At 38.1% G+C, this 22400-nt stretch overlaps 1 protein-coding gene across 2 annotated transcripts; it reads left to right on the forward strand.

Annotated features, from left to right (window-relative positions):
• Positions 1–477: 477 nt before the first annotated feature.
• On the forward strand, positions 478–19429 carry LOC131223300 (ABC transporter G family member 39-like). Of its 2 annotated transcripts, XM_058218656.1 has the most exons (23): positions 478–1417; positions 1535–1655; positions 1773–1861; positions 9950–10034; positions 10391–10550; positions 10659–10735; positions 11772–11825; positions 11925–12015; positions 12401–12702; positions 13036–13317; positions 13405–13721; positions 13971–14131; positions 14512–14615; positions 14713–14869; positions 14971–15233; positions 15674–16006; positions 16362–16652; positions 16751–16834; positions 16967–17100; positions 17192–17419; positions 17529–17700; positions 18277–18531; positions 18909–19429. In XM_058218656.1, exons 1-23 carry the CDS (start codon positions 1095–1097, stop codon positions 19167–19169), a joined length of 4344 nt encoding a protein of 1447 aa, XP_058074639.1. In that variant the 5' UTR covers positions 478–1094; the 3' UTR covers positions 19170–19429. The 2 variants fall into 2 exon arrangements, with proteins under 2 accessions (XP_058074639.1, XP_058074640.1); XM_058218657.1 differs by lacking the exons at positions 478–1417; positions 1535–1655; positions 18277–18531 and having other exon boundaries at positions 1758–1861.
• Positions 19430–22400: the final 2971 nt, after the last annotated feature.

Raw genomic sequence — 22400 nt, forward strand, 5'->3', positions numbered from 1 at the left:
GGTGGGCCTGGGAAGTTTTTAATGGTGGATGTTCAAGCACTACTGTTTCCCATGGCGTGGTCCACCTGATATTTGGATCTACCTAATATTTTTGGGTCATGCCCTAAAATGATATGGAAAATGGATGGACTGCGTGGATACATCATGGTGGGTCCCACAAAACACCAACTAGTAAACACGTCCTGATTACAATGCAATTTGTCCAGATTTTTTTCTTTTTTAGAAAATATTTTAATAATAACAAATATTTACATTTAGGTACCTATTAATTCTTATTAACTAACCTCTTTAATGAGGGGTCATTTTCATTATTTTAGGTAAAATCATTGTTGTCCGGTAGACAAAAGCCATTTGCCAACGAGGTAGCTTAATGGAAAGTCAATTAAAAAGGTCCGGAGATGTAAATGTCATATTAGTAGTATCATGTTTACATCGTCATAGATGACATAGCCCATGAATTCGGGTCGAATTCTCTATAAAGAAGGAATGAAAAGAAATCCTCTGCACTCGACATAGACGATGTGCACTATTGCAGATTGTTGTAATTCTTTTGTCATCGACGCCGTATTTCGAAATCTCTTCTATTGAAGATTATAGGAAGAAAATGCCGCCTTCTCTTCTATTTAAATAAAGGCCTCTAACTTTCTCAGAGAGAGAAGGAAATGCCCATCTTATTTCCTTGGTTTCTTTATGTATTTATATAGGTTGAGATTTCAAGTCTCTTGGAGTGAGTAACTGAGAATTGAAGACTCTTTCTGGGTTTTGTTGGGTTTTATTTGGGAGGAAAAACACATCATTTTTTGTTCTTTTCAATCTCTAGATTTTTAAATTTATGGTTTCTCGCATTGGAATTTGAAGAATCTTTCCGGGTTCTGTTTCAGAGAAACAGATCATCTTTCTGTTTTTTTCATGTTCAAGACATTTAGTTTCAAGTTACTTGCACTGAGACTTGAAGAATCTTTTTGTGTTATAAGTCGATTGTTTTGGGGATAAAAATCCTATAAATTTTAATCTTCTTACATAAAAATTGAGGCTCCTTAAATTGAAACTTGAAAAGGATTTATCGGGTTTTGGTGGGTTTTTTGTGAGATTCAATGGATACTGCTAATCTTTATAGAGTTGGGAGTTTGCATAGAATTGGCTCTTCATGGAGGAACACAACTGCCGAAGATGTCTTCTCAAGATCATCTCATGACGAAGACGATGAAGAAGCACTAAAATGGGCTGCTCTCGAGAAGCTGCCGACTTACGACCGGATCAGGAAAGGGATACTGAGTGAAGTCGCCGGGGAACTAAAGGAGGTTGATGTTAAGGATCTTGGGTTACAAGAGAGAAAGAATTTGTTGGAGAGACTGATTAGAGTTACTGAGGAAGACAATGAGAAGTTCCTGTTGAAGCTCAAAAACCGAATTGAACGGTGAACTCCTCTGATTTCCTCTTTTTATTTTTTATTTTATTTTTTTCTTATCAAACCTTCCGTAGCCTTTTTGCTGATGGATCATTGATGGGTTGTCTTTCTCAAATGTTTGGTCAGAGTTGGAATCGAGGTTCCCACAGTCGAAGTCCGATTCAAGAATTTGAATATCGAAGCGGAAGCCTATCTTGGTAGCAGAGCTTTACCAACAATAGTCAACTTCATCTTTAATATTATTGAGGTATAATTAGCATATCTGAATCATTGAATCAGAAAAGAAAATCATCAATGTGGGCGTTCTTAATATGTTCTAATATTCAAATGTACTGATGTATCGATCTCTCATTTGTTTCCAAAGGGGTTCTTGAGTACTCTTCGTATTCTTCCCAGTAGGAAGAAACCTGTATCGATCCTCCGTGATGTTAGTGGAATCATCAAGCCTTACAGGTGAGAAAATGTCGATATCATGAACTTGGTTTTGCAAAATTTCCTGTTTCCTTTGGGTTTGAAAATTGAAAATAATACAAACTATGTAAAACAAAAATTCAAAAAGAAAATAAGGGGAAAAAAGAAAGTAAAGACCACTTTATGAAATTTTCAGTTAAGGCGTGATTTTAAGTCACTAAGCTTGAAGTTGAATTTATCTTCCTTAGATCACGTCCCAAGTACATTAGGAATCTTGGACAACCAACCCATATAACACAATGACCACAACTCGGTCATAGCTGTGAACTCATTATACATAAGCTCGAACTACTCACCAACTTTAACCCTGATTGAAAACAGGCACTTAAACCACACTTGAAAATACTGACACAAAGGGTTGAGAAAGAGGGATTTGTATGCTTAATTAATGGGTAAAAATGGATTAAGAGAAGTCTATTTGTAGACTTCGAATAGATACAAATGAATTGTTAATGTACCTTTTCAAACGAGTGTGACTGTTGGCTTTAAAACCAAGAGACAAGTGCAACCCTTAGACTTGCTGGCCATTAGGTCTGAACAGATATATCCCTGTTTTAAAAACAAAGGGATGCAAGTAGGCCACAGGCAAATAGACTTGCATCACCATGCTTGCACATGTACACAAACACACATGCATCACCCTGCTTGCACATGTACACAAACACAAATGCACCACACCCACTCTCATGCCCATGCCCATGCCTACGCTCACGGCTTCTTCCCAGCCCAACCTAGTGCGCACACACATGCATGTGACACAAAACATCTCAGCTCCACTTGACTCAGCTCGGCACGATCGCGCATTGTAAAGAAACGGTCCGACACCAACATCAATAATCGTTGAAGGTCCGAGCCTTTTAGAACACATTCCACTTATAAACACTTTAGAAATTTCAAGAATCTTTGATTTGGAACCAAAATCAATGCAAAACAAATGGACAAATGGGATGTTGAAAAGTTTGGAGGGAAGCGGAATGGTGGAAAATTCTGAAACGCCAAGAATTTTTTATTTTTTATTTTTAAAAACCATTTAAAATTACAATAATATCTCATTTGTTTTAAAATTCAAGACATTTTGGATTAATATGGAAGAGATTTATCGGACTTTAATTGTCATTAGAGTAAGTAAGACCAATTTATAGAAATTAGGTGATTAATGATCTTTAACATGACTTTTTAATGTAAATCGGTTATACATGTCACTCACATAATTTTTCTATTACAAGCAGTTCTATGGTTCAGTTCCTTTTATCATGCGTCATTATCTGATTTCATGAGTACTCTTCTAAATTGAAATATATTCTCATAGGAAGCAATCCCACCTCCATATTCATATAGGTGAATTCTATTAAGTGTACATGGCAATTGGATATACCACCAATATAATTATATGGCATATAAATTCATTAAGAGTTCAAAAATTCATCATTACTCATTGCTACTCACACTACCTATACTATACAAAGGTGCAAAATCATTGAAGTGCTAAAACGTCTCCTAAGATTTTGTTGTTTAGCCATTAAAAACTTGTCTTATGGGATCTCTACTTGTATAAGTTGGGTAGCCGACATTAATAGGTCATATTTTTAGGCTTAGCCCTATTCCGTTTATTGTCTTATAACTTTTTAGAGAGTCATTTGCTTAAAGAATTTGTCAAATTCTTTTCTAATTTCACAAAATCAAGTGTTATTACTTCATTCGATAAATACCTCACTATGTTATGATGGAATCTTATATGTATATTTTTGTCATTATAGATCTTACTCTTGATCTTAATTGTAGCTTATTGGCAATCCCAATGTAAAAGATATAGTTGAGACACATTTCAGTCATTAAAGTATATCAACCAAAAGATTTCTAAGCCGCTCAGCTTCTAATCATGCATTTTTTAAAGTAATGAACTCAAATTTTATAGTGGATCGAGTGATACAAGTTTGCTTGGAAGACTTTCAAGAGGCTACCCCTTCACCTTAAGTAAAAAACATATCCACTAATAGATTTAGTTTCATCTGAGTCACTAAACCGGTTATCATCATTTTACCCTTCTAACATAATAGGAAAGTCAATATAATGCATAACATATTTGATAGTTATTTTTAAATATCTTAGAATCTAGACAAAGCATTCCAACGTTCATATCCATAATTATGTATATCTACTTAACATACCTACTGCGAAAGCTATGTTAGGTTTAGTGTAATTCATAAGATACATAAGGCTATCCATTATTCTATAATACTCTAGTCATGATATACTTTTATTTATTTTTTAAATGTATAGCATAATCATAAGAAGTATGAATAGGCATACAATTGAAGTGATTAAATCATGTTTTCAAGGTAATGAGATTATGATAGGATAAGACCATCATTTTTCCTAATAACCTTAATACCTAAGATCATATTAACTTTCCGCAAACCTTTCATATCAAACTTGGATAATCAAAACTTCTTAGTAGTATTAATTTAATATTAGTTCCAAAGATAAGCGTGTCATGTACGTATAAATAGACGATGATCCATTTATTTCTAGAGAATTTACTATATACAAATCTATCTATATCATATATTTGATGTCCATTTAATTTCATAACATTATCAAATTTTCCATGCCATTATTTAGGAGCTTTTTTTAGACCATATAATTAATAACTTAACTAACCTACAAACTTTAATTTCTTTACCTGAAATATTGTATTCCTTAGGTTATTACATATATATTTCTTCTTCTAATTCTCTATTTAAAAATATTGCATTAACATTTATTTGGGGCTCGTTTGGCATCTTTACTCTAATTTAATAAGAGCTTTTCAAATAAGAGCTACTCTAATAAGCTCCTTTTATTTTAGTTCTTGTTTTAAATAAGCTTGTTTAATAAAGTTACATTTTCAAGGAAAAAAAAAAAAGGCTCTTATTTAAAATAAGCTCCAATAAGAGCTTTTTAAAGAGTAGTTGATGTCATTTTTACGGATTAGAACAACTCCACTATAAGAGCAACCCAAGTGATTGTTTTAGTGGAAGTCATCATAGATTGTCCATGCTCCTAATGGCAAAAGAATGGATGGCTACAATCTTCATGTTTTAAAGCATTTGGACCATCCATTATGTCAGACATTGAATGTGGACTGTCTATCATATGGAGCCCCACCTTTGATGTGGATCATCCATTTTGTGAGCGAAACCTTCAAAATGGGTCATCCATCATGCAAAGCTCGTCTTGGATGTGGACCATTTATCAATAGGGGTTGACCTTTGACTTGGATCGTCTATTATGTGGGGCCCACCTTGATGTATGTCATTCATCATACGAGGCCCACCATCCATGTAATTGTCCTTTATGTGGGGCCCCTCAATTCCACTACCCATCACTTAGAATCCACATTTGACGTGCCGATCATATGGGCCCCACTTCGAAGTGTGTTGTCCATCATGTGGGGCCCACTTTTGATGTCCACCATCCATTGCTTGAGCGCACCTTCTATGTGGATCATCAATCATGTTAGGCCACTTTCGATATGGGTCGTCCATCATGCGATACCTTGGATGTGGACCGTTCATTAGGTGGGGCCCACTTGATGTGGACTATCCATCATGAGGGGCCACACTTTGATGTGGGCCATCCATCATGTAAGGCCCACTCCATCCATTATGGGCCACCTTGATGTGGCCCATTCATTATGATGGGCCCCACCTTTAATATGGGTCGTTCATCATGTGGGACCAACTTTGACGTCAACCGTCCATCACGCCACCTTTAATTCCATCATCCATCATGTGGGTCCCACCTTTGATGTCACTCATCCATCAAGTGGGGCCCACTTAACGGGATGGCCCATCATGCTGGGACACACTTTTGATGTGTGCCAATCTATCATGTGGGGCCCACCTTTGATGTGAATCATGCATTATGTGGATCCACCTTGATGTGGACCAGTCATCATGTGGGGGGCAACTTCAATACGAACCATTCATCATGCAAGCCCACCTTTGATGTCCACCATCCATCATGTGAGTCCCAGTTTTGTTATGAACCATCCATCATGTGGGGCCCACTTGATGTCAATAGTCCATACGGGGCCACTTTTGATGTGAGCCATCCATCATGTGGGACCCACTTTGATGTTCACCATCCATCATGTGGGTCCCACCTTTGTTGTGGACTATCCATCATGTGGGGCCCAACCTTAAATATGGGTCATTCATCATGTGGGCCCACCTTTGATGTCAACCTTCCATCATGTGGTCCCACCTTTGTTGTCCAACATCCATCATGTGGGTCCCTCCTTTGATATGGACCGTCCATTAGGTGGGGCCTGCTTGATGTGGATCGTCTATCATGTGGGCCACACTTTGATGTGGGGCATTTATCATGTGGGGCCCAGTTTTGACATGACCGTGCATTATGTGGGCCCACCTTGATTGGACCATTCTTCATGTAGGGCCCCACCTTCAATATGGCCATTCATCATGTGAGCCGACCTAATTAGAGAGATTGTAAAGAGAAGAAAAGATGGGTATACGGGAATTATTTGTCCAAAAATTAGTAAAAAAATGTCTAGCCACTTAAACCAAATAAGCTCTTAAAGAAAAAGTGACTTCCCAATTACTTATTTTTTAAGAGCTTTTTTGCTAGTTTCTAAAAAGTAATAGAAAAATTAGAGATTTACCAAATACCTTATTTCCGAAATAAGAGAGAATTTTTTTTAGAATAAGCAAATAAGCTCATATTAGTAGAGATGTCAAATGACCCCTTGGTATACCATTAATTTAAATATGGATACTATTACTATTAAGACCCTAATCTTTATAATTCTCATTGCAGGAGAATAGGTGTCAAAGTAATCAATCAATTTCTTTTATTTAAAGCCTTTAGCAACTAACCTAGCCTTAAACTTATTTATGGCTTCATATAGTTTTAGTTTTTTCTTAAATACTTATTTACAACCTATTAGTTTATTTTCAAGTAGTAGGTGTATAAGTTCTCTAGTATTATTAGATATTATAGATTCCAATTTACCATTAATGGCTTCTTTCAAAAAATTTGCATCATGTGAGTTTAGGGCTTCTGTATATGTTTGTGGGCCACCTTCTATTAAAAAATATATATAAACTAAATTCTAAATTAATTTCTTTCTTAACTCTTTTGCATATTTTTTTATTATAGCTCTTCTTCATTTTTATCATTTACATTTTTACTAGTTGATGCAATTTCCTTTATTTATACAAATTTAGATTTTATAGAAAATATGCTTCTAAAGAACCTTGCATCTCTTTCTTCAATTATGGTATTTAGATCTAGAAAATTATCCTTAGATTTTAAAATTAGAAATCAATATGGCGCACTATATTATGTATATCTTATAAATACATGGTCAGTTATTTTATGTCCTAATTTTATTTTCTCTGTGTTTGGTAACCATACTTTAACAAGATACCTCTATATTTTAAGATATTTATAACTAAGAGGGTGATTTTTCTAAAGTTTATATAATGTTTTTTAATTATTTTATAAGGCATCCACCAGTTAGAAAATAACAAATAGATATAATTGTTTCTCGTCACGCGTCAGAGGACAAGCCAAAACTATTTAACATAACATTTATCATTTTCGTAAGTGTTTTATTCTTATGTTCTGCTATTTTATTTTGTTCGGGTATATAGGTGGCAGCAGTTTCATAAGTTATTTTACTCTTTTTACAAAGTTCTTTAAATTGGAGAGATTTATACTCTCATCGTCTATCTACTCGTAAGTCTTTTGATTTTCTTAACTGGTTTTCAACTTTAGTTTTATATTTTAAAAAGTTTTCTAAAGCTTATCTTGGTTTCTTAATAGATATACTTTAGTGTATCTTGAATGGTCATTTACAAACATAACATACTATGCTTTATCACTCCCAGACATGTGATTTTTAACATTTTTCAAGTCAGTATGTATTAAGTCTAATGTTTTAGATTTCTTATTTAATTATTAAAGGGTTTCTAAAAAACTTAGATTCTATACATGCTTTACATTTAGTGAATTATTCCTTTGAAAAATCAGGTAAAACACTTAGCATTCTCATTCTTTTTAGTGAAGTTATATTCACATGTCCCAATATGATATGCCATAGATTTAGAGGCTCAACAATATAAATAGCATTCGATGACTTCTTATTACTTTCATTTGAAAATATACTTGTAATAAATAACCCTTCATTACAGTAACATTTTTTTTCATAAAGGTCCCATTTTTTGTAAGAACAAGCTTTTCTAAATCAACACTAATTTAACCCTAGCTTTATTGAGGAGTGAACCAAAGACCAAATTTCTTTTAATATCAAGTGACATTGTTTATCATAAGAGTTTTTTCAAGTGTGAGCTTCAAGTGTACTTTTCCTTTTTCCAATAACCAGTTATGTTCAAGCATTTCCCATGAATACTTATTCTTCATCTCTTATCACTTGATAGAAGGTAAACATGCTACGGTACTTGTATACATACTATGTTGCCCCAGTGTCTACTACTCATTCCATGTTGTTTATGAGATAGACTTCAGAACAATAGCCACTATTATGTCGGATTCATTTTCAATTTCAACAAGATTAACATGGGCTTTGATATTTTTCTTTTTATTTTTGTATTCCATAATATAGTGGCCTGATTTTCCAAAGTAATAATATTTTTTTTCTTTTTCTTGAATTTATTTCCTGTTTTCTTTTTAAGCATGCATTCATTAGCATCATGTCCTACTTTTCCACAATTATAGGAATTCTCATTCTTTTTTGTTTACCTCATTTGATTCAACTAAGTTTGCTTTTAAGGCTGTTTCATTTATATTTTCTTTTTAGTCTTTGTTTTTATTAGCTCCCTCAATTCTAATTTGTACAATTATACTATGCATAGACATGCCATTTTCTTGTATTTCATTTTGTTCTTATATGCTTTTCATGAGGGTGGTATTTTTTCTATAAGAATCCTGCTAGAAAAAAACTTCATACAATTTTATTCCTTAAGTCGAGAGTTCATGTAGCAGATCTGATATTCATATATCTAGTTAGTGACTAGTTTATCATCTGTCATCACATGATGAAGGAAATTTGCAATGACATGTTTCTGTCTCTGCATCTTTCAATATATATTTCTTTTCTAATACAACTCAAGTATCTTTAGTAGATGCATAAGAAATATAAACATCGTATAATTTATTGGAGGAAGCATTAAGAATATAATTTTTGCAATTATTGGCATCTCTAATATGAGTTTCATTTGTTGGATCAAACTAAAATGATTCAGACAAAACGTAAAAAACTTTCAAGGTGTCCAATGCGAAACTCAACTTTGTTTCCACCGTTTAAAGTGTTATTCAGGAAAAGATTTAATTTTGGACAACTCAGCCATAGTGTTATCTATAATGTTGGCATAATCTAATTGTTAAAATTAAAAAAAAAAATTAAAAAAAAAAAATCAACTTCAAGATGGTTGGCTTTGAAAGTTGAAAATAATATAAACTGTAAAACAAAAATTCGAAAAAGGAAATAAGGGAGAAAAAGTAAAGAGGACTTGTGATATTTTGAGCCAAGTCGAGGACTGATTTGGAATCACTCAGCTTGAAGTTGAATTTGCCCTCCTTGGACCACGTCCCAAGCATAACAGGAATCTTAGACAATCAATGTTCAAGATACAAAGACTATAACTTGGTTATAGTGGTGCATTCACTGTACACAGGCTCAAACCAGTTACAACCTTAAGCCAAACAAGAAACAAGCACTTAAACCACACTTGAAAAAACTGAACCAGAGTGTTGAGAAAGAGGAAGTTTTGATGCTCGATTGATCTATTAAAAATGGATTAAGAGAAGTTTGTTTATAGACTTTGAATAGATTCAAATGGGGTGTTAAGACACCCTTTTAAATGAGTGGGACTAAAATACACAACAAAAGGACAAATGGGCTGTTGAAAATTTTGGAGGAAAGAGGTATGGCAGGAATTTTTTAAACACCCAAAATTTTAAAAAGCCATTTAAAATTACAATATCCTTTATTCTATAAATTTTTGGCTTGGCAGGAGTTTGATTCACCTGTAAATTGTGCAGAATGACTTTGCTTTTAGGACCTCCAGGATCTGGGAAAACAACTTTGTTATTGGCTTTAGCAGGAAAGCTTGATTCAGAAATAAAGGTAGAGAAATTATTTTTCTTCAGATCTCTTTTAATGCATTATTACTGTATTTTCAACGTCTTTTTAGAAAAAAATTCATTTCTATGTCAAAGAAATAATATAAAAGATACCCCGCCAACATAGCCCACCCCATCAGGCAATCCTAGCCATTCAATTTGGCACTGTTAACTGTTGGCCATTGGTTTCAATTTTCCATTTTCATTAGATGGCTTGGTCATATGGTAGGGGAAATATTCAGGAGTGGTCCATCAGGTGATGAGGCCCACCAAATCAATGGCTTAAGAAACCAAAAAGAGAAGCTATTTCTGTTGATCAAGCATCAGTCATCGTATAATGACTCTTTTCTAAAACATCAGGTATCCGGCACAGTAACATATAATGGCCATGGAATGGAGGAGTTTGTCCCTCAGAGAACTTCTGCTTATATCAGCCAGCATGATCTTCACATTGGAGAAATGACAGTGAGAGAAACCTTGGCTTTCTCCGCACGATGCCAAGGAGCCGGAACAAATTATGGTAAGTTACTAGAAAATGACTTAAGTTAATTAGAACTGAGTTTAGAGAGTTCGGTAGTGTCCCAATCAGTATTTATTTATTTATTTATTCGTTTCCCTTGATTTACAGAAATGCTGATGGAGCTGTCAAGAAGGGAGAAAGAAGCAAACATTAGGCCAGATCCTGATATTGATGTCTACATGAAGGTGAACCAACAATTTATGTCTGCAACCATAATTTTACATTCTTTTTCTTTCCAATATATAGAAATATAACCATTTTTCCTTCGATAAGGGGTCATTTGGATGCCTGTAAATGATTTAAGTGGTAAATGAATTACAGGTGTAAACCATTTACAGCCTGTCTTGTTTGGCTGTAAGCTGTGTAAGCTGTAAATGATTTGCAGGTAAATGATTGTGTTGTGTTTCGATAGCCTGTAAATGGTTTAAGTCCTGTAAATGGAGAGCCAATTTTTGAAAATATAGCCGTTAGGCTGTAAATGGAGAGTATGTAAATGAAATCCTGCCTTTTTGCCTGTAAATGAGGTGGGTTAAATGCTACAAAGCATTTACAGCCTGTAAATGATTTACAAGCAAAAAAGGTCATCCAGATGCAGAGTATAAATGATTTCGTTGTAAATCATTTACAACTTGCCCCATTTATAGACATCCAAAGAACCCCTAAATATGAAATTATTAATTGATAGAATTCTCAATTGTAATGTTATTGTTTAATAATGGATAAATCCGCTCATGATCACCTCCATTAAAAGGGTCTTTTTTTAATTATTTTATTTTATTTATTTTATGTGTTTGATCTGTCACTGCATCTGCTCAATTCATTTTCTGCATTCATCTTATCAACTTCAAAAGGGCTTCTTGGATGCCTTCCAAATTTTGAATGAGCACAAGATTACGCGGAATGGACTGTCCGTTCTGCAATGCATTAGGGTGGCATGGAAAAAAATGTGAACATTAGATGGGCTGTCGTTTTTTGCTCCTTTCGTCCCAAATCCTGAATTGCGATATTTCAGGTCCAACCTGAAATGCAGCCAATTTTCATTTGTGTAACCCAAAAAAAAATAATAATAATAAAGAAAAAAGAAAAAGAAAAAGAATGAAAAGAAACTAAGTGTATGAACATCTGATGAGCCATGCTATATGACTTTTGTGGAAGACTCATCTGAACTTGAAAGTCTGAGATTAATGTTACCTCATTTCTCATTTTTCTGTACTCTTGTAGGCTGCATCACTGGAAGGGCAGAAGGAAAGTGTGGTCACAGACTATATTCTGAAGGTTTGTGCAGTGAACGGAATTAAAAAAAAAAAAAATTTAAAAATGTAACACAACAGAAACATGGACATTAACTATTTCATCGTCCTCTCTGAATTGCAGATCTTAGGACTCGATGTCTGTGCTGATACCATGGTGGGGGATCAAATGCTGAGGGGCATCTCAGGAGGACAAAAGAAGCGTGTTACAACAGGCAGATAAACTACCAAAAAGCACAACTTAAGCCACGTTTGGATGCACAATTAAATTGAAATGCAATAACTGTTTTAATAAAGTTGAAATAGTTGCATTGCAACTACCTTTGTATTCATATTGAGCTTTTGGCTACAAAATTGAAGTTACAGAACTTGTAACTTGAACTTGTTGAATTGCATTTTCAGAGGTACTTCCTAGATACAAATGCTAAGGATGGGAATTGCCATGTGCTCATAACTGCTTATTTAACTAACTATTGCAACTCAATTGAAAAGTGTATCCAAACGCAGCCTTAGAAAATATTCTTAGGCTAGAGATGAGTCCTTAGTTCTTGTAACCTGTACTTATTTCGGGCTAATAATTCTTAATTATGATTGATATAGGCGAGATGCTTGTGGGACCTGCAAAAACACTGTTCATGGACGAGATATCCACGGGTCTGGACAGCGCCACAACTTTCCAGATTGTCAATTCCCTGAGACAGTCCATTCACATCCTTGGCGGGAGTGCGCTGATTGCGCTGCTTCAGCCAGCACCAGAAACATACAACCTCTTCGATGACATAATTCTTCTCTCCGACGGGCAGATTGTGTATCAGGGTCCTCGAGAACACGTGCTCGAGTTCTTCGAATCCATGGGGTTCAAATGCCCCGAGAGGAAAGGTGTTGCTGATTTCTTGCAGGAAGTAAGTTGAGCAAACTCATTCATCTTGTATGCTCCATTAAATTGAATTTCAACAGTTCAAATTCATAAAGAGGAAATGACCAAAGGAGGGTTAACTTCACACTGTTCAAAATGATTTATTGGGCCCTAAATTGCAATTACTATCGTCTCAAGTACAACTTGAAGTGGACTGAATTGTTTCATAGTAAATGGTATCACCCCAACCTGATCATTTCCTCTATAATAATTACCAAATGAATTGAAGTCTTGCAACAGTTACTTCCATCTTTTGAAAGAATGGTTCAATCCTGGAATAGAATACTGAACACAAAACTGAATTCTTTCTCATCACCAGGTAACTTCAATAAAAGATCAGCAGCAATACTGGGCAAATAAAGATGAGCCTTACACATACATTTCCATCAAGGAATTTGCGGACGCATTCCAATCATTCCATGTTGGTCGTAAATTAGAAGATGAACTTACCATCCCATTTGACAAGAGCAAGAGCCATCCTGCTGCTTTAACAACTTCCAAATATGGCATTAGCAAGATGGGATTGCTTAAAGCATGCGTCGCAAGGGAATGGTTGCTGATGAAGCGAAACTCATTTGTCTACATCTTCAAAATGATGAAAGTGAGTATTGTTGTACATCCTAGTGCGCCTTATGAATTTTAGACTAACAAGTTCTGTGCTTCACATTGTGTTTTCCTCTAATTTCAGCTTGTAGTTATCGCGCTCATCGCAATGACAGTTTTCCTGCGTACCGAGATGCACCGTGATTCATTTGATGAAGGGACTATTTTTATGGGCAGTCTATTTTTTGCACTTGTGACGCTACTGTTTAATGGGTTCTCAGAGATTGCCATGACCATCGGAAAGCTTCCTGTTTTCTACAAGCAAAGAGACCTCCTCTTTTATCCTTCATGGGCATACTCACTGCCTACATGGATCATCAAGATTCCCATATCATTTGTGGAAGTTGCTATCTGGGTTGCCATGACTTATTACGTCATTGGCTATGATCCAAATGTTCAAAGGTGAGACTACATTTTGAAATATCAGCTTCCAATACCAGAAAAGTAGGCTACAATCAAATTGCAACTGAGATATGTATAAAAATCAGGGAAACAACAGCCTGATTAATGATGATTCTGTTTTCCATGCTGCTCCTAGGATCGCCATTTGTGCTGCATCCAAACACTCTTTTGTTTTAGAGCCTGTACTATTTCAACCTTCTTTTATTTTGACTCCACAATAACAACTACCATATATTGTTCTTGTTTCAGGATGTTTAGACAGTACGCAATACTTGTATTGATTAGCCAGATGGCATCTGGACTATTCCGACTCATGGCTGGACTGGGTCGAAACATGATTATTGGAAATCCAGTTTCAAGCTTTGCAATTTTTACAATTATGAATCTTGGAGGATTCGTCGTGTCACGAGGTATGATGCACTTACGAAAAGCATGATTTTTAACTTGATGTGAAGCTTTATTCAGATTCAATCTTCGAAAATATCTCATACTTCTTAACATTTGAGTCCTTGTTTAGATGCCCAATTGAATTTATTTCAAATATCCAATGCAATAAATTGAAATGAGCAAAGTGAGTCTATCCCGATTTGGATTTTCTGTTAACAGTTCTATTGTAATTATGAGCTGAATTGGTGACACCTAACGTTGGCCATTCCCTTTGTAATGAGCTGAATGAATAGCAGTTCAGTTCGAAGAAGATCCGAACACACCCTTAAAAATGTCTGGGTAGCATTTGGGCTATGAAAATTGACAGATTTACTGACTGACTGAAACATGTTGTTGGTTGCAGAGGATGTGAAGAAATGGTGGATCTGGGGCTACTGGATCTCTCCCATGATGTACGCACAGAATGCAATTGCTACAAATGAATTTCTTGGGAAAAGTTGGAGCCACGTAAGAATCTAGTATCAAACTGGAGAAAAGAAAAAAAAATCTCCAATACTTTAATTTGGAGAAATCATCTCAAAGTGTTCTTTTGTTTCTCGTACAGACCATTTCTAATTCGACAGAGACGTTGGGCGTCCAAATCCTGAGGGCTCGGGCAATCTTTACTGAATCAAACTGGTATTGGATCGGCTTTGGTGCATTGATTGGTCATGTAGTCCTCTTCAACATCTTCTTTACTGCCGCTCTTGCTTATCTCAACCGTGAGTATCTACGTGCTTAGTCAGCAGAGACAACTTTCCACATTCAAACACCTTAGCAGTTTGAATTATGTAGTTCTAATGGTTGGGTTGAATGCCTGCAGCATTTAAGAGTAGTCAAGCAGTTCTATCGGAAGAGGCCTTGATGGAGAAGCATGCCAACAGAACCGGAGAAGTTGAAGGTCTCGAGCTTTCATCTCGAGGGAAAGCCTCCACCTCACATTCAAAATCTAAGGTTGATGCATCTGGGTCTGCTCAGACGGAAGCCAGAGATGATGCTCATAAGAAGAAGAAGGGCATGGTTCTTCCATTCACACCTCTATCCCTCACCTTCGACAATGTCAGATACTGTGTAGACATGCCACAGGTGACCTCAAGTTCCAAACAAACAGTAAATGGGCTAGCTAGACTATCATCCACCATACACATGGTGGAGCATACATCTACATCAATCCAGACCTCAAGAATCATGTACTGAATCATGGAGACTATCTAAGAATCGGACTATTAGGACAATCTTAACCATGAGATATTAGATGTTGAATTTGGACAGCTGACCAATTTCTTTTTATCTGTCCATTTCATGTCCACCAATTGGATGGACGGTTAGAAATATCAGGTCAGTGATTATAACTGGTCTGGATTGATGTATGATTTCATCACACATATGGTACATAATTTGTACAAGTTAAGAAATGGTGGAAACAGACACTTTAGCCCATGACAGATTCACGAATAACAGCTCCATGCTTCCGTCACAATGATTAGTCTTGAGAATCATACTGATGGTCTGGCTTTCTGCAACAGGAAATGAAAGCTAAAGGTGTTGAGGGAGATCAATTAGTACTTCTTAAGGGTGTAAGTGGAGCTTTCAGGCCTGGAGTTCTTACAGCACTGATGGGTGTCAGCGGTGCTGGTAAGACGACCCTGATGGACGTCTTAGCCGGGAGGAAAACTGGTGGATATATAGAAGGAAACATCACCATTTCTGGTTATCCCAAGAAGCAAGCGACATTCGCTCGCTTATCAGGATACTGTGAACAGAACGATATCCACTCTCCTCATGTCACTGTCTACGAATCTCTCCTTTATTCGGCCTGGCTTCGGTTACCTGATGAAGTAGACTCCACCACACGAAAGGTTGGTGGCCTGAATCTTTGTCAAGGAATGTGAAGGCTGCTCATCAGAGCAGGATTTGATTCCTGCTCTCCTCACATGTGCCAATGTGGCATTGCGCGAAATCTGCAGAGTCCATCAGGTGGGTCCATTGTGTATGTTCCTTGACACTGGTGAGATATATGGACAGTAACAATGAGTTGGGCCATGGTCGAGATCTGACTAGATGATAGGAATGGCCAGATTTCCTAGCATGGTGCATACACTGTAGGGCCCACCTGATGAACGTCTTGGTTCTTGCGCACGGTTCATTTGATTTGATCCATGAACACTTTGTTCTGTTTGGGTCTCAACTGAATGGTGAGATCAATAATTGCAGATGTTCATCGAGGAGGTCATGGAGCTTGTAGAGCTGACATCGCTGAGGGAAGCGCTTGTCGGGTTACCGGGTGTGAGTGGGCTGTCAACTGAGCAGAGAAAGAGGCTGACCATTGCTGTTGAGCTCGTCGCCAACCCCTCTATAATATTCATGGATGAGCCTACTTCCGGATTGGATGCCCGAGCTGCAGCAATTGTAATGAGGACAGTGAGGAACACTGTGGACACTGGAAGAACTGTGGTGTGCACAATTCACCAGCCCAGCATTGACATATTCGAAGCATTTGATGAGGTGAGGGTGGACGGCTGAAAATGAAGACCTTGTTACTTTTTCTCATTCTTGTTTCTGTTCATGTACCATATCTGATATCTCTTACTGCCTGGTTGCAGCTCTTCCTTATGAAACGAGGCGGAGAAGAAATATATGTTGGTCCATTGGGCCACCATTCTTCCCAGCTGGTCAAGTACTTTGAGGTGAGGTTGAATGATCAAGCCGAAACTGCAAAAAAGCTTCTTGTTCTTCTTTTGTTTTGTTTTTCTTTTTGTTTTTTTGTTTTTTTTTTTGGCCCCCATGGTACTGATGGAAATTCGTTTTGTTATATGAAGTCGATCGATGGTATAAGTAAGATAAGAGATGGTTATAATCCTGCCACATGGATGTTGGAGGTGTCTTCCATCACACAAGAAAATATTCTGGGTGTCAACTTCGCTGAGATATACAGAAACTCCGATCTTTTCCAGTGGGCCATCCTATACATTCTCTAAAACCCATGTCTGAATCAACAGCTTTATGCATCTCTAGTCCTCACAGATTTATGGTGATTGCTGCAGGAGAAACAAGGCCTTGATTAAAGAACTGAGTTCCCCTCCTCCCGGATCAAAAGATCTCTACTTCCCAACTCAATATGCACAGCCCTTCGTCACACAGTGCATGGCTTCCCTATGGAAGCAGCAAATGTCATACTGGCGCAATCCTTCATACACTGCCGTGCGGCTTCTCCTTACAACCTTCATAGCTTTGATGTTTGGGACGATATTTTGGGACCTCGGCTCCAAAACGTATGATATTAGTGTGGTCTATTTTGTGCAATTTTCATACAGACATAAAAGTTCAGTGTTGGTTTAGAAGCTAACTGGGTCTCATTTATTGGAATGGTGAAATTTACAGGAGTAGGCGACAGGATCTTTTCAATGCCATGGGTTCCATGTATGCCGCGGTTCTGTTCATGGGAGTACAGAATGCACAATCTGTGCAACCAGTCGTCGCTGTCGAACGAACAGTTTTCTACAGAGAGAGGGCTGCAGGAATGTATTCAGCTTTACCATTTGCATTTGCACAAGTAAGCATTCTCTGTAGTGCCACGTTACCTTTTTTTTCTTCATCAGTCCAAAATTACATGCAGTTTAATAGAGAACATGGCCCATACGCACATGCCACATATGCAAGATCATGTCATGGTAGTTTTGGAAGGTACCTCCATTCATGTTATGGTAGTTTCCAAAACTACCTCGATCGAGGTTTCTTTTATTATACCTTGCTCGACTGAAAGAACCATCCCTTTCATGCTCAACCCATCAGTGGTAGGCGGGGCCAACCTTTTAGTAACTTAATCTGTTTATCTTGTGGGCCTAACCATGTGATGAGACATGGCCTAGTAGCACTCACATCATCCAACAAAAATGGATGATAGCAACCAAATGGTTGAAATCAAACCAAATAAGTTAGGATGATCTAATGGGGGAGATCTATGGACTATTTCACATCCATGATGGCCCCAACAAAAGGATTCTGATCACTAAAATGCAGGCCATGCATTGCATATTCTCTATATCTGTTATAAGTGTCCTAATATTCCTTGCTGAATTCTACCCTCTTCTTCTATGGCATGCCACATCTTGTCCCACTCCTTTTTCAGGTTGCAATTGAAATCCCATACGTCTTTGTTCAAACTCTCTTATACGCAGTCATCGTCTATGTCATGATCGCATTCGATTGGACAGTTGCCAAGTTCTTCTGGTATCTGTTTTTCATGTACTTCACATTGCTCTACTTCACATTCTACGGGATGATGGCAGTCAGCATGACCCCCAATCACGACATTGCTGCAATAGTCTCATCAGCATGCTACGCACTATGGAATCTCTTTGCTGGCTACCTTATTCCCCGACCTGTAAGTTTTAAAATCCAATCCTCTCACTATACATTCTGATGCAAGACAACTAACCACTTGCTCTAAAAGCTCAAACTTTTAGAGCAAGTGGTTAATTGTCCTGTATCAAATTGGTATCAGAGCGGGAGGTCTCGTGTTCGAGACTCCTCACCAGGGGTGATCAATGCAGGGGCATTTTCACACCAGACTTGAGCGGGGTGGCCTGTGGGATGCAGAGGCACACTCGGGACGGGTGGCTCATGTGAAGCGGAACCCATGTGAAGTGGGGCCTACGAGGGGGGTTCGGCTGAGGTTCTAACCCATGGGATGTGGGGCTTGGGTTATGTTTTCGTGATTGCAAACTGATCTACTAAAGCTTTTTCCTGTTTTGATTACAGAGAATTCCAGTGTGGTGGAGATGGTATTATTGGGCATGTCCCTTCGCTTGGACCTTGTATGGATTGGTTGCGTCACAGTTTGGCGACATAGATACTCCCATGTTGGACACTGGCAAGTCCGTCTCGGATTTCATCAGGAACTATTTTGGATTCAAGCATGACTTCTTGGGAGTTGTTGCTGCTGGGGTAATCGGGTTCGCTGTACTCTTTGCATCCATCTTCGCCTGGTCGATTAAGGTGTTGAACTTCCAAAGAAGATGAGAATACCTTTTCACAAGGCAAGGGGTCTTTTCTCTTTGAAGAAATGATGAAGCTGCATCAGAATGTGTATTTTTCTGTTTGAATGTTGAGTTGTTGTTTATGTATGAACCGTGGTTGTATTATGTTTCTTTTGTACCTTTTCTTCTTTTTTTTTTCTTTTTTCTTTTTTTCATAAAGTTGAATCGTAGATGTGTTGTAGGCTGCTTTAACTGCATCTACAACAGTTGGACTTGATTCAAACAAGCATACATATTCTTTCCTTTTTTCTTTTCTTTTTTTCTTTTTCTTTTTTTTTTTTTTTTTTTTTTTGTGACTTCTGTGTCACATTCCATTCATATGATTGAACACTCAACCTTGAAGTAATAAGCTGACCGATCCCGAACTTGGGTAAAGGAGTATTGATTTAGATAAATAGATGAGGGATCTTTGCAGTCAGAGGGGCTGGAATCTGGAACCCTTAGAAGGTCATGTGCCTACCCATCTTTTAGAAAGGATAGCAGCCAGCAAGATCACCCTCTCTAAACGCAATGACAATATGAATTGGACAGACTCTCCATCTAGGAAGTTCTCTATGAAATCAGCCCGGAAGCATTGTGTAACAGGAGGCTTAACCAGGACCTGGCAACATGGGAGTGGCATAAGCTCATCCTGCTGAAAATATCAGTCCTGCTGGTCTGGTATCTGCAGAGAAGGCGGCGCAGAGATGTGGCATTCACATAGCATCTAAGTGTATCTGCTGTGAATGGTACCAAGTCCCTCCACCTCCTCTAAGGATCCCCCTAGCGTCAGCCAGTGCAGCAGATACTGACCGGCAAAGAGATCTCGAGGAAGGCTCCAGAAGGCCTTCAACCATGCGCAGGGTGCCTCAGCATTAGTGGCAATCCACGGAATATGATAGCAGACATGGGAAATAAGTTCAGCATGAGACAAGTACACAGGAAACAGCTAGCAGAGTTCTCGATGACACAGGGAGGGACATGATGAGGTCGATCACCATCTTCCCCCGGGAATAACTTCTCCGAATCCACAGAGCTCTCTGGACTCCTCACAAAGCTTCCCCAAATCCATGAGTGATAAAAATAGAAATAATCTTTAATAAATCCAAAATAAATTGATTGATGATAAAGAAAGAGGGACATGATGAGATCGATCACCATCTTCCCCCCGGAATAACTTCTCCGAATCCACGGAGCTCTCTGGACTCCTCACAAAGCTTCCTCAAATCCAAGAGTGATAAAAATAGAAATAATCTTTAATAAATCCAAAATAAATTGATTGATGATAAAGAAAGTGAAATTACAATTCTTGAAATAATGAGCTCAAACCTAGGATGGAGTTTTAGACTCAAACACCCTAAAACCGTGACTTACTATAAATAGTAAACTTTCTATTTATAGACAGTCTCCATTCCTACTACACTTCATGGTTTTCGGCCAAAAATAGTAAGTGTACAATTTAGCCTCACCATGTTATTCTCCTAATTTTTCTAAGCACTTTTCATGTTGAGAAACTTACTCAAAGGATCAAAAGTTATACTCGAATTAAAACTTACTATTTATAGTAAAAATGAAAATAAAATGGACTTTTGACATCTAATGGAATCTTGTAAATTCGGCATGGGCAGCCCGTCATAGTAGGTCTGTTGGCTTAAGTAGCTTCTCCTACCCAAAATCATATATAATATGTCGAAAAACTCATCCTGGTTTCTAAGAGGATTGGTTTAAGGTTCTGACGGTCCGGATTATTTCCACCTCTGATTGGGCCTTCTCTCGTCCATCTTTGCCATGAAAGTATCTACGACCTGCTCTACATCAATTGAAGTCCCAGAAATTCATTTCAGTCCAGCTGCAGTGCCCTCCTGGCAAGCAGGAGCCGCTGATCCCTATCTAGCCAGCAGAGGTTATAGTGCTGTCTCTTCTCAAGATACCATCCAAATATGGACAGGGCTAAGACAGACCAGCTTGCACCAGAAATTTTAATGAGCAGGGTGCAGGTAATTCTCCAAGTGAATCAGGGATGCAAGATACCGAGAGAGAGAGCAGAGCCACAGCAGCTCAGAAGCAATGAGGAATCCTCTCTAGGAGCCAGACAGCCCCCATCTCCAAGAAATGAACCAGCGAATCCAGGAGCAGGTGCAGGGAAGGAATCCATCAACCATCCCTTCAGTAACAGAAATCTTGCGAAAGAGGTATGAACTTTTTTCAGCAACATTTTCAATGTTCATGAAGGCCTAAATCAGCCTATATAGCAGAGGATTTGAAACTGGATCAGGTGAGCTAGCGAAAATTCGAATTTCAAAGGCTGAGAGAGCTGGTGCCAAGTATTAGTGTGGGAAATCTGGATTGCAAGAAATGCTAGAAGGTTTGAAAACAAACCCATTAGAACAGTGGAAGTGATTGCTACAGTCAAAATTTGGCTAAGGGGGCTAGCTCAAATGATGCCTGATGATTGCAGATATTCATTCTTAGAACAGGTGAGTCTTCAGGCGTTGGGGAATGATAATATGCATGGAATCCAGAAGAAGCCAAAGTTACTTAAATGGAGGCCGCCGGGAAGAAAGGGCGAAAGGTCGAGATCATCAGGGGAACCTCATTTTCGATTTCCATCATTACTAACGTTCGAGCAACAAACACAGAAGGTGTTGTCTGCTGGTAGAGGTGGGCATCAAGTGGAGTCAGACTGGGTTGGGTCTAACTTGATTCGATCTGATTTTTCCAAGAACCTGACATGAACTCGATCCGATCTGGGATTGAGTCCAGCAGGGCTAACTCGATCCGATCCGAATCCTTGCTGGCCTGACCCGAACCGAGTCTGACTCGATTAGGGAAACTGTGTTGGATCGAGTCGAGTCTGTCCGATTGATTCGGATTGGGTTGAGTCAAGCCAAGCCAGAGACTCTCGTGCTAGGAAGGAAACAGGAGGGAAATTGGGAGAGAAAGGAGGAGAGAAAGAAGGAGAGGAGAGAAGTCGGGAGAGAAAGGAGGAGAGAAAGAAGGACGCTGTGCGTTGCCGCTCGGGTAGGGATGGGTTAGGGTTCGTCATTCGGAAAAAAGAGGGGTAAAAGTAAAGTTGAAAAAAAAAAATATTTATACTATCCGACCGGATCAGATCGAATCGGATCAGACTCCAGATCGAATCGAATTGGCTATTGACCCAAAGTCAACTCGATGTGCGGTCGGATCTGAGTGGCTCTACTCGATCCGACCCGATCCAGGCTTTCGGTTCGGGTCG

This window comes from Magnolia sinica, chromosome 13 (assembly GCF_029962835.1).
Source record: "Magnolia sinica isolate HGM2019 chromosome 13, MsV1, whole genome shotgun sequence".
Taxonomy (NCBI): Eukaryota; Viridiplantae; Streptophyta; class Magnoliopsida; order Magnoliales; family Magnoliaceae; genus Magnolia; species Magnolia sinica.

What these genes read in the sequence shown, in the direction of transcription:
- LOC131223300 (XM_058218656.1), top strand. Translation starts at nt 1,095, where the DNA reads ATGGATACTGCTAATCTTTATAGAGTTGGGAGTTTGCATAGAATTGGC. An exon ending in AAAGAAGCGTGTTACAACAG is followed by an intron (nt 12,016 to 12,400) that starts GCAGATAAACTA and finishes TGATTGATATAG; the next exon opens with GCGAGATGCTTGTGGGACCT. An exon ending in GCTACCTTATTCCCCGACCT is followed by an intron (nt 18,532 to 18,908) that starts GTAAGTTTTAAA and finishes TTTTGATTACAG; the next exon opens with AGAATTCCAGTGTGGTGGAG.